Source organism: Aegilops tauschii, chromosome 3 (genome assembly GCF_002575655.3).
Source record: "Aegilops tauschii subsp. strangulata cultivar AL8/78 chromosome 3, Aet v6.0, whole genome shotgun sequence".
NCBI classification, from domain to species: Eukaryota; Viridiplantae; Streptophyta; class Magnoliopsida; order Poales; family Poaceae; genus Aegilops; species Aegilops tauschii.
Window position 1 is genome coordinate 332,543,457 of NC_053037.3, and position 12,250 is coordinate 332,555,706.

The 12,250-nt window shown below is 44.9% G+C and overlaps 1 protein-coding gene across 1 annotated transcript; it reads left to right on the top strand.

Moving 5' to 3' along the window:
- The first annotated feature begins 10,512 nt into the window (after nucleotides 1-10,512).
- On the top strand, nucleotides 10,513-11,512 carry LOC141042933 (uncharacterized). Its single transcript, XM_073511843.1, has 3 exons — nucleotides 10,513-10,852; nucleotides 11,020-11,093; nucleotides 11,270-11,512. Exons 1-3 carry the CDS (start codon nucleotides 10,513-10,515, stop codon nucleotides 11,510-11,512), a joined length of 657 nt encoding a protein of 218 aa, XP_073367944.1.
- The last annotated feature ends 738 nt before the right edge of the window (nucleotides 11,513-12,250 follow it).

Below are 12,250 nucleotides of genomic sequence, written 5' to 3' on the forward strand. Positions count from 1 at the left end.
TATATTTGCTGCAATTAATGTTTGTCACAAGCTTGGGGATGATATGTTTAATGAAGATGATATTTTTAGCCTCCCAAGTTTTGAGGAGCAAATTTGTTATGATGATAGCATGCCTCCTACTTATGATGATTATATTGATGAAAGTGGGTTTGGAAGAGTGTCAACTTTAGGAAGTAATGATCCCACTATTTTGGAGGGTGTTGAATCTTATTGTGATAATTATGAAAGTGGATTTGGAGAGGTCATGACTTTATTTAGTAATGATTCCACTATCTTGGAAGAGGTTTCAATCGATTATGATGAGAACAAAGTTCCTACTTATGATGATTATTGTGATGACACTTATGCTATAAAAAGTAGTGATGATTATATTTATAAAACTTGTCATGATTATGATTACCCTTTTCTGAACATTACTCTTTTAATGTGAAAACAATTTATAGTATTTGAGTCTCTTATGATACTCCCACTATTCCGAATGAGAAGAATTTTGCTTATGTGGAGAGTAATAAAAATTCTATGCTAGTAGATCATGAAAAGAATGCTTGATGTGCTGGTTATATGGTTGAATTCATTCATGATGCTACTGAAAATTATTATGAGAGAGGATCATATGCTTCTACATATTGCAATAATATCAAGTTTCCTCTCTATGTGCTTAAAGTTTTGAAGTTATGCATGTTTTGCCTTCCTATGCTAGTTGATTATTGTTCCCATAAGTTGTTTGCTCACAAAATCCCTATGCATAGGAAGTGGGTTAGACCTAAATGTGCTAGTCATATTCTTCATGATTCTCTTTTTATGTTTCAATTCTTATCGTTTATGCGAGCATCATTGAAATCATCATGCCTAGCTAGGGGCGTTAAACGTTAGCGCTTGTTGGGAGGCAACCCAATTTTTATTTTTGTTCTTTATTTTTGGTTCTATTTAGTAATAAATATTTGATCTAGCCTCTGGTTAGATGTGGTTTTATGTTTAAATTAGTGTTTGTGCCAAGTAAGACCTATAGGATCTTCTTGGATGATAGTTATTTGATCTTGCTGAAAATTCCAGAAACTTTCTGTTCACGAAAACAATTTTTTAAAATCACCAGAACGTGATAAAATACTGATTCCAATTGCAGTAGATCAATAATAAAATTATCTAGGTCTTCCTATTTTGGCAGATTTTTCTGAGTTCCAGAAGTTTGCGTTTGATACATATTACTACAGACTGTTCTGTTTTTGACAGATTCTGTTTTCTATGTGTTGCTTGCTTATTTTGATGAATCTATGAGTAGTATCGGAGGGTATGAACCATAGAGAAGTTGGAATACAGTAGATATTACACCAATATGAATTTATAATGAGTTCACAACAGTACCTAAGTGATGATTTATTTTCTTCTTCTAACGGAGCTTACGAGTTTTCTGTTGAGTTTTGTGTTGTGAAGTTTTCAAGTTTCGGGTAAAGATTTGATGGACTATGGAATAAGGAGTGGAAAGAGCCTAAGCTTGGGGATGCCCAAGGCACCCCAAGGCAATATTCAAGGACAACCAAGAGCCTAAGCTTGGGGATGCCCCGGAAGGCATCCCCTCTTTCGTCTTCGTTCATCGGTAACTTTACTTGGAGCTATATTTTTATTCACCACATGATATGTGTTTTGCTTGGAGCGTCATTTTATTTTCTTTTGTTTTGCTTGCTGTTTGAATAATATCGCAAGATCTGAAATTCTTAAATGAGAGAGAGAGTCTTCACATAGCTTCATAATTATTTAACTACTCATTGATCTTCACTTATATCTTTTTGGAGTAGTTTGTTATTTACTCGTGTGCTTCACTTATATCCTATGAGTAAATGGTTGAATGATTTGAATGTCATAAATCTGAAATTATATATGTTTCATATGCCTTTCCCATGGGGAGTAATGCCTTCACATATAAGAAGTAGAGGTGGTAAATTTATTGAAGGTTAGCAAACATTGTATTGGTCACTTGAACAATTCATGAAAGAATATTGAAGGAAGAGAGATTTCACATATAAATATACTATCTTGGACATCTTCTATGATTGTGAGGCCCATTAATTATTTTCACACCTGAGCAAATTAGTTGAAGTTGGACAAGGAAGACAACATAATGAGTTATGCTTGGGTATATTTGTATAGAAGTTATATTATTGTGGATCCTCTAACATGTGGTGCTTGCTATTTAGAATCCTTTGCTAGCCAAAATATCTGTACTAAGGGGGAATACTGCTTGTGCATCCAAATTCCTTGAACCAAGTTTCTTCCATGAGTGTCCACCATATCTACCTATATGCGGTATTTACCTTCCGTTCCAAGTAAATTTGCATGTGCCAAACTCTAAACCTTCAAATAATAATTTGTTTTGTATGCCCGAATCGCTCATGTAGCGACTAGGGGCTGCCAGTATCTTCCATGCTAGGTGGGTTATTCTCACGATGAGTGGACTCCGCTCATCATTCACGAGAAAATGGCTGGTAACTGGGATGCCCAGTCCTATGATCAAAAGATCAAAAACAAAATCACAAATAATTTAAACAAAACTCCCCCAGGAATGTTGATAGTTGGACGGCACCCGTTGTTTCGGACAAGCCGTGGAGTGTGAATGTTGGTGGAGGGGGAGTAAAAAAGTTTACCTTTCTGCGTGGGAACCGCCTATAATGTATCTAGTATGGAAGATATTGGGAACTCTTGGTCGTTATGTTGACAATGAAAGAATACCTCTCAAAATTATTTTCATCTCTGTTTTAGCTTTGAGCTCTGGCACCTCTGCAAATCCCTGCTTCCCTCTGCGAAGGGCCTATCTTTTACTTTTATGCAAGAGTCAGTAGTATTCCATCTCATTCCAACCCACTCTTCAGTTGGCAAGCATCATGTGATGGAAAGATGTAAGCATATATGGCCATTCAAATATATTTGAGCATGAATTATTATTGTTGACATTACCCTTGAGGTAAAAGGTTGGGAGGCGAAACATTAAGCCCCTATCTTTCTTTGTGTTCGATGAATACTATTTGTTCTAAAAATACGCTTTGAGTGGTAGCAATCATGGAAGACTATATGATAGTTGAGTATGTGGAGTTTGCTAAATCAAAGCTTTGACATAGACCCTTCCTGAAAATAAGATGAATTGCAATTGTTTGATGACTAAGAGCACTGTTTGTTAGTTTTCAAGAAAGTTTATGATCTATACTTTAACATGTGAATAGTTGTTACTTGATCATGAGAAGTTTTATGAGTTGAGCTACTGTTATGACATATGATGATGCTAGAAAAGGTGACTGAAATTATCATTGATCAAACTTGTGCACCTGCTAGCATTCACACTTCATAAAATATCTCTTTTATCATTTACCTACTCGAGGACGAGCAGGAATTAAGCTTGGGGATGTTGATACGTCTCCAACGTATCTATAATTTATGAAGTATTCATGCTATTATAATATCCATCTTGGATGTTTAATGGGCTTTACTATGCACTTTTATATTATTTTTGGGACTAACCTATTAACCCAAAGCCCAGTGCCAGTTTCTGTTTTTTTCCTTGTTTCAGTGTTTCGCAGAAAAGGAATATCAAACGGAGTCCAAACGGAATGAAACCTTCGGGAGCGTGATTTTTGGAACGAACGTGATCCAGGAGACTTGGAGTTGAAGTCAGGGAAGCTTCAAGGTGGCCACGAGGCAGGGAGGCGCTCCTGCCCCCCTGGGCGCGCGCCCCACCCTCGTGGGCCCCTCGTGGCTCCCCTTACCGACTTCTTTCGCCTATATATATCCATATACCCTAAAAACATCGGGGAACAGAATAGATCGGGAGTTCCGCCGCCGCAAGCCTCTGTAGCCACCAAAAAGCAATCGGGACCCTATTCTGGCACCCTACCGGAGTGGGGAACCCTCACTGGTGGCCATCTTCATCATCCCGGCGCTCTCCATGACGAGGAGGGAGTAGTTCACCCTCGGGGCTGAGGGTATGTACCAGTAGCTATGTGTTTGATCTCTCTCTCGCGCGCGTTCTTGATTTGGCACGATCTTGATGTATTGCGAGATTTGCTATTATAGTTAGATCTCATGGTGTTTCTCCCCCTCTACTCTCTTGTAATGGATTGAGTTTTCCCTTCGAAGTTATCTTATCGGATTGAGTCTTTAAGGATTTGAGAACACTTGATGTATGTCTTGCGTGGGACCTGTGGCGACAATGGGGTATTCTATTGAGTCACTTGATGTATGTTTTGGTGATCAACTTGCGGGTTCCGTGACCTCGTGAACTTATGCATAGGGGTTGGCACACGTTTTCGTCGTGACTCTCCGGTAGAAACTTTGGGGCACTCTTTGAAGTACTTTGTGTTGGTTTGAATAGATGAATCTGAGATTGTGTGATGCATATCGTATAATCATACCCATGGATACTTGAGGTGACATTGGAGTATCTAAGTGACATTAGGGTTTTGGTTGATTTGTGTCTTAAGGTGTTATTCTAGTACGAACTCTTGAATAGATTGATCAGAAAGAATAACTTTGAGGTGGTTTCGTACCCTACCATAATCTCTTCATTTGTTCTCCGCTATTTGTGACTTTGGAGTGACTCTTTGTTGCATGTTGAGGGATAGTTATATGATCCAATTATGTTATTATTGTTGAGAGAACTTGCACTAGTGAAAGTATGAACCCTAGGCCTTGTTTCAACGCATTGCAATATCATTTGTGCTCACTTTTACCACTTGTTACCTTGCTGTTTTTATATTTTCATATTACAAGAACCTATATCTACCATCCATATTGCACTTGTATCACCATCTCTTTGCCGAACTAGTGCACCTATACAATTTACCATTGTATTGGGTGTGTTGGGGACACAAGAGACTCTTTGTTATTTGGTTGCAGGGTTGCTTGAGAGAGACTGTCTTCATCCTACGCCTCCCACGGATTGATAAACCTTAGGTCATCCACTTGAGGGAAATTTTCTACTGTCCTACAAACCTCTGCACTTGGAGGCCCAACAACGTCTACAAGAAGAAGGTTGCGTAGTAGACATCAAGCATCTGCAGGGCAGCGCTGCCCTTCCCAACGATTTGTATCAGCTGGAACTGCCGGGGGCTTGGGAACCCCGAGGAAGTTCAAGAGCTTCGCCGTTTGGTGAAGCAAGAAGGTATTGCCCTGCAATTCGTAATGGAAACCAAAATCAGGGCTGAGAGAGTTGAAGACTTGCGATATCAATTTGGCTTTGTAGGTTGTTTCGCAGTTGACAGTGTTGGGTTAAGTGGTGGAATTGGACTTTATTTTTTTTGGTGGAATTGGACTTTATTGGTCCAAGGATGTGGATGTTGTTTTGAAAAACTATAGCAAGATCCACATCGATGTGTTGGTGAGAGTCAAGGATCAAATCGCATCGGACTGGCGGTTTACTAGATTCTACGGTGCACCGCGGGTCGAAGACAGGCATCATAGCTGGTGCTTTCTTCAGACCTTACATGCCCTGCCCCATTCTTTGTGGCTGTGCATGGGTGACTTTAACGAGATGATGTTTGGTGATGAACACTTTAGCAAGTCGACTCGTCCGGAATGGCAAATGAAAGCATTTCATGAGGCTATCGAGGACGTTTCCTTCCAAGACCTTGGCTGGTCTGGAATGGCCTATATGTGGGACAACAGGCAAGGTGGTAATGGAAATATTAAAGCATGGCTTGACCGAGCTTCTGCGAATGAAGCCTTTCCTTAATGTTATGAAGATATTCGTGTGCCTCATATCGGTGCTATCGAGTCTGACCACTGTTTTGTGGTGATAGAGATTCATGGGACGAGGAAGACGGACTGTGCACATCGAGTGAAATAATTCAAATATGAGAATGTATGGCAGACTCATTCTGATTATGAGAAAACAGTCACAAAGACGTGGCATAAACAAGCAAGAGCACCAAGCTTGCAAGGGGTTGTGGAGTCACTGGGTGCGCTTCAGAAGGAACTTGAGACATGGGGGCCAAGGAGTTTGGATGTCTTGCAAGGACAGTTTGGCAATTGCAAAAGAAGCTCGACAAACTGCGCAGACAGTCCATAGGTCGGGCGCCTTTTGACGAAGAGAAAGCTACTGTAATTAAGCTGCGCGAGGCACTACGTCAGGATGAAGTCTAGTTGTGGCAGCGCTCGAGGGTCTTGTGGTTCCGTGCAGGCGATCGTAATACGGGTTACTTTCAATCACAAGCTAAGTAGCAACAACGAATGAACAAGATCAGCAGCTTGAAGAGAGCTGATGGATCAATTTGTGCTGATGAAGGAGAAGATAAACAGGAAATATAGGCGTTCTATCAGTCATTGTATACCTCTTAGGGCGTGTTTGATATGAGCGAGTTGCTTGCTCACGTACCGGTGAAAGTGACACCGGAGATGAATGAAATGTTAGTGAAACCATTCGAGGCACGAGAAGTTCATGATGTGTTGTTTCAGATGGCTCCATCCAAAGCCCCGGGGGTGGATGGTTTCACGGCAGGGTTTTTCCAACGTCATTGGCACTTATTGAAAGATGATGTGACCAATGCAGTGCTGGGTTTTCTCAATGGGGGAGAATTACCGACGGGTTTTAGTGACACTTCCATAACCTTGATCCTAAAGGTACGGTATCCCCAATCGATTTCTCAATATCGACCTATTGCATTCTGCCATGTGCTATATAAGATTGCAGCTAAGGCTATCACTAACCGCATGAGGGGATGCATGGATGAGATCATCGGCGAGGCACAAAGTGCATTTCTTCCTGGACATCTGATTACTGACAATGATTTTGTGGCCTTTGAGAGTGTTCATACACTTCATAGGCGGAAGAAAGGCAAAAGTCATGCATGTGAAGTCAAACTGGATATGATGAAAGCGTATGACAGAGTCGAGTAGCATTATCTGGAGACCATCTTACTGCCATTGGGTTTCAGTCCTATTTGGATCAGATTAATTATGAAGTGTGTCACATCTATACGCTTCTCAATCAGAGTAAATGGTGATTTGCAACCCTACTTCACGCCCTCTAGAGGGCTGCGGCAAGGTGACCCTGCTTCAACGTTCTTATTTCTGCTTTGTGCAGAAGGCTCCTCGTCCTTGCTTAGTTTTTATGGAGGATATATTGATAGGGGCATTAGCGAGTGCGCGTTCACCATGGGTGAGTCATCTGCTTTTTGCTGATGATTGTCTAACCTTTCTCAATGCAAATACTCAATGTGCAGAAAGATTGAATGACATCTTGAGGGTCTATGATGAGGCTTCCGGCCAGCGTGCAAACAAAGATAAAAGTGCAATTTTCTTTAGCCCCAATACGCCTAGCTCCATCAGACAAAACATCAAAGGAACTCTGGGCATCATGGTAGAAGCGTTCAGTGACAAATATCTTGGTCTTCTCATTGTCGTTGGCCGAATCACGAGCGGCACCTTCGACCACATCGGTGAACGCACGCGAAGCAAGATGCAAGGCTGGTCAGAGCGGCTCTTTGCATGTGCAGGGAGAGAGGTCTTACTCAAAACAATTATTCAAGTGATCCCCACCTATAGAATGAGCTATTTTTAGCTGACGAAAAAGGTGTGCAAAAAACTCACATCTAGTATGGCAAGGTATTGGTGGAGCGGTTCTATTGACAAGAGGCCACTGCACTGGATTTCTTGGAAAGAACTGGCAAAACCTAAATGTCAGGGAGGGATGGGATTCCGTGACCTCCACATGTTTAATCTGGAACTTCTTGGCAAACACGGTTGCCGTTTCATGACAAACCCAACATCACTCTGTGTCAGAGTTACGAAGGGAAGGTATTTTACAGATACGGATTTCCTTCATGCTTCAGCACCCAAGGCCGCCTCGTCAACGTGGTGGGCAATCATCTCTGGACAGGAAGCTCTACTTGCGGGGGTTGTTCAGCGTGTTGGTGATGGTACTTCAATTAATCCATGGACAGACAAATGGATACCAACGACGCTAACCAGAACTCCTTTGTTCAAACCGCCGGCTACAAACATCACCCAAGTTAGCGAGCTCATTGATTCGGAAAACTGGACTTGGAAACAAGATCTAGTTCAACACAATTTCATCGCACTGGATGCGGAGGCAATTCTGAATATTCCTCTTCGACATGACGGGGGCAAAGACACATTGGCATGGGCACATGAGAGATCAGGCAACTACACTTTTAAGTTAGCGTACCGAGCTCTAGTGATTCAGAAAGAGCATCAAGCTCGAGAAGAGGGGCAGGTCACCGAATCCTCAGTGAGTAAGCAGCAGTCGTGGAAGTCACTATGGTCTCTCAAAGTGGTACCAAAAGTGCGCGTATTCTGGTGGAGGGTACTTCGTGCTATACTTCCCGATTAATGCACACTTAAATTCCGGCATATTCAAGAGATAAGTTTGTGGAAACTTTGCAAGGCAAAGGATGAAGACTTGGAACATGCGCTCATACATTGTTTCCATGCTCAAAGATTTTGGGAGGAAGCTCGCCAGCTCTTGGATATCAAACTCCCGCAGCTTCGCCTATCTACTTGGGCAACTAACATTTTATGTGATGCAAGGTTCTTGGCAAGAGAACGAGCATATATCATCTCTGTGATGTGGTCCATTGGGACATCATGAAATTAGTGGACGCATGATGGTGACAAGCTGGATCCGGCGAACTCAGTGAGACTCACCCGAGAAGTGTTGGCACTGCTGGATATTCCTTTGCAGCATGTGACTGTTCTGCCTAGTCACGGTTGGCGCCCCCCGAAGTCAGACCCAATCAAGATAAACAATGATGCAGCAATTATTTATGACGAAGGAAAGAGTGGAGCTGGAGATGTTGTGCGTCCATCTACAGCTCTATTGGGTGTTTGGTGCAAACCCCACCCCGGAGTGACTGACCCCTTGATTGTCAAAGCCCTAGCTGTAAGAGATAGAGTTATCTTTGCAAATCTTAGAGGGTCTTCGCATGCGGTGGTGGAGGCCGACAGTCTCGAGGTGGTCAACCTCTGGAACACTCGCCGCAATAGTCATTCAGTTGTGGCAACCATTCTCCTAGAAATTGATGAGCTTTCTGCTAGTTTTAATTCTTTTGTAATTCAGCATGTAAGTAGGTTAGCCAATGGCCCAGCTCACATTTGTGCAAAACGCGCTTGCACGGTGGCTGTGACCGAAAGCTGGCTCACGGAAACACCTGGCTTCCTGATCAGCAGCCTGTTGGCTGACTGCCCAGCGAACGCGTTTTCTTGAGTAAAGCTCAAAATTCCCTGCAAAAAAAGCCTTGAGCGCATCGATTGGAGGGGGCGAACTACTCCTAGACACGTTGATTTCCATTAACCACATGTGGCTTTACTCTTGTATGACACAAACCTTGGGGGGGGGGAGGGCTGGCCCCCGGTGGTCCCCTTGTGGCTCTGCCACTAGACATCGATTCGACGCAGGAGACGAGTTTCGGACCGCCGGGTTTCAGACTGTTTTCGTGTGGGACCCCAGCGTCAGTCCAACGTGGCGGACGCGCTTGGACGCCTCATATCCACCTCATATTTGGGCTGCATATGAGGTGTACCGGTCAACCCGGTCGTTGAAGGCCCGTTTGAGACGTCCGGCTGATCGGAATTTGGTAACCGGACAGTGGCTGGGGTCGTCCGCCCCGGACCTTTGAGGCGGGTTTGATGTGCCTGGTTGTACATGCTCTAAGGCCAACTCCAACGCATGAACCCAAATGGTCCGGCCGCGTCCGTTTGGGGGTACACGGACAGAACAGGCCACCCAAAGCACGGGAGCAAATGGACTGTCGTCCGTTTTCCGTCCGCTTTCGACCGATTCCCAGCCCAACTTTGGGTCGCGTTTGCGGTCAGCGGACGCACGCGGACGGGCACGGTGTGCACCCTAGTCCCCCTTGGCCCACCCGTTGGTGACGCAACCACTTTTCTCTTCCCCTTATCTTCCCTCCGGCCTCTAGCCTCCGCCTCCGCCATTGCTGCCAGCACCCCCGTTCCCGGCCGCGATGCCTTCCATCAAGGTTGTCCGCCCCACAACCACGACATGTCATAGCCGCCTCATGCCCGTGTTTCAGTGGAGCTTTTTGCCTGTGTTCGTGGTTCCTTATTGCCGGTTGGAGAGAAGCTATGGCTGTCGGCACCGACCGTCGACCCCAACAACTTCCGGCAGGCACTGCATTGCCGCAGGGCGCCCACCACACCAACACCAACCTTGCTTCACTTCATCGACTTGCTCTTTCCAGGCGCGTCTCCACCATGACCGCAAGGTGTTCGACGCGTTGCTCACAAGGTATCACGGATAGTAGGATGATTTTTTCTTTCACAACTTCATTTGTTCATCGGATGATTCGTCCTCGGATGATGAAGAGCTTGTGGCGGCTACATTGGTCGTCCATGACCACATTAATAGGAAGCGGCCTCGGTTCAGGGGATCAAACCCCAGCCTTGTTCCGGCCTTGAACCGCAATAGGGAGAGAGGCCACACCCTTCTCTATGCCGATTACTTTGAGAATAGCGCACTCTTCAAACCACAAATTTCACCGCCGCTTCCCTATGGCGAGACATGTGTTCAATCGTATTCGTGAGGGAATGGTAGCATATCACCCATACTTTGAGTGCAAACAGGATGCCCTTGGCAAGCTTGGCTTCCCTTCTTACCAAAAATGCACTGCGGCTATCCGCATGCTTACATATGCAATTCCTGGTGATCTTGTGGATGAGTATATTCGTATGAGTGAGTCCACATGTCTCCTCTCAATGTATAGTTTCTGCAAGGCCGTGGTGACAGTGTTTGGCCCTGAGTACCTGAGAGAGCCAACTACCGCTGATACAGAGAGGTTGTTGGCGATCAACGCCAAGAGGGGCTTTCCGGGCATGCTTGGTAGTATTGATTGTATGCACTGGGATTAGAAGAACTGTCCATTTTCTTGGCAGGGGCAGTACAAGAGGCATGTGAAAGGTGCTACTGTCATACTTGAAGCGGTGGCTTCACAAGATCTATGGATATGGCATTGTTTCTTCGGCATGGCTGGTTCTCACAATGATATCGGTGTTCTTCAGCGTTCTCCAGTGTATGCAAGGCTTGCAGAAGGCCACTGGCCACCAGTACAACAAGGGATATTACCTTGCTGATGGTATCTATCCACAGTGGTCCACTCTTGTAAAGACCATACCCAATCCGCAAGGAGAGAAGAGATAGAGGTTTGCCCAAATACAGGAGAGTGCTAGGAAGGATGTGGAGCATGCTTTCGGTGTGCTTCAGTCTCGATGGGGTATCGTTTGAAACACTGCATTGACATGGATCACTCAGAAGTTTTGGGAGGTGATGACTGCTTGTTTGATCATGCACAACATGATCACAGAGGATGAGCGTGATAATAGCATCTACGACCAATGGTTTGATTTCCAGGGTGAAAATGTTGAGCCTGAGCAGCCACCTCCTGCAACCTTCGACCAGTTTGTCCATTTTCATCGTGAATTGCGTGATTGGCGTACTCATGTCCAGCTCCAGGATGACTTGCTTGAGCACATGTGGACTCACATTGGCAACTAGTACAGCTATCGGTTTAATTTCTTTGCCATGCAAACAAATTTCGATTGGGTTGTAAAGACTATTAGATATTGTTTTTATTTTAATTAGGTTGTAAGACTATTTCGGATGTGGAACTATTAGCTATGTTTGATTTGAACTATTTAAAAACCATTCTTTAGTATGCTTTTTGATCTCGAACAGACGAGATGCGGCCAAATGCGGTCGTGCGTTGGGCACACGACCGGCGCATCCACAAATCCGGGCGAACACGGCCCCATTGCAACCTTCAAACGGACGAAAAGCGGACGAAACGGATGTCCATTTGGGGTCGTTCATTGGAGTTGGCCTAAGAGCATCTACTGTCGGGCGCCTCGAACCCTCCTCAAACACCGGGGCGGGCCGCCCGGTCACTGACCGGTCACGTTTTTTGACCCAGACGGACGCCTCAAACGGTACTCAAACGCCCGGGCTGACCAACACCCATCATAGCCAGCCCAAATATGGGGCGGATATGGGAACGCCCGAGCATGCCCGCCACGTCGGACCCGGCCCATGCTGACCCACCCGACCCCACATATATTCGTCCCCATCTGCTCGCCGGAGCAAACCCTAGCCACTTCACTACACTCCTCTCCACTTCCATCCGCCACCCAAGCTCACCTCCAGCGAGTTCCGGCCTTCTCCAGCATGGCAGACGGCGGATGGGACTTCGACCAGTCCGGATCCGTCGACTGGGGTGTCATCCCATGCGGGTTGGAG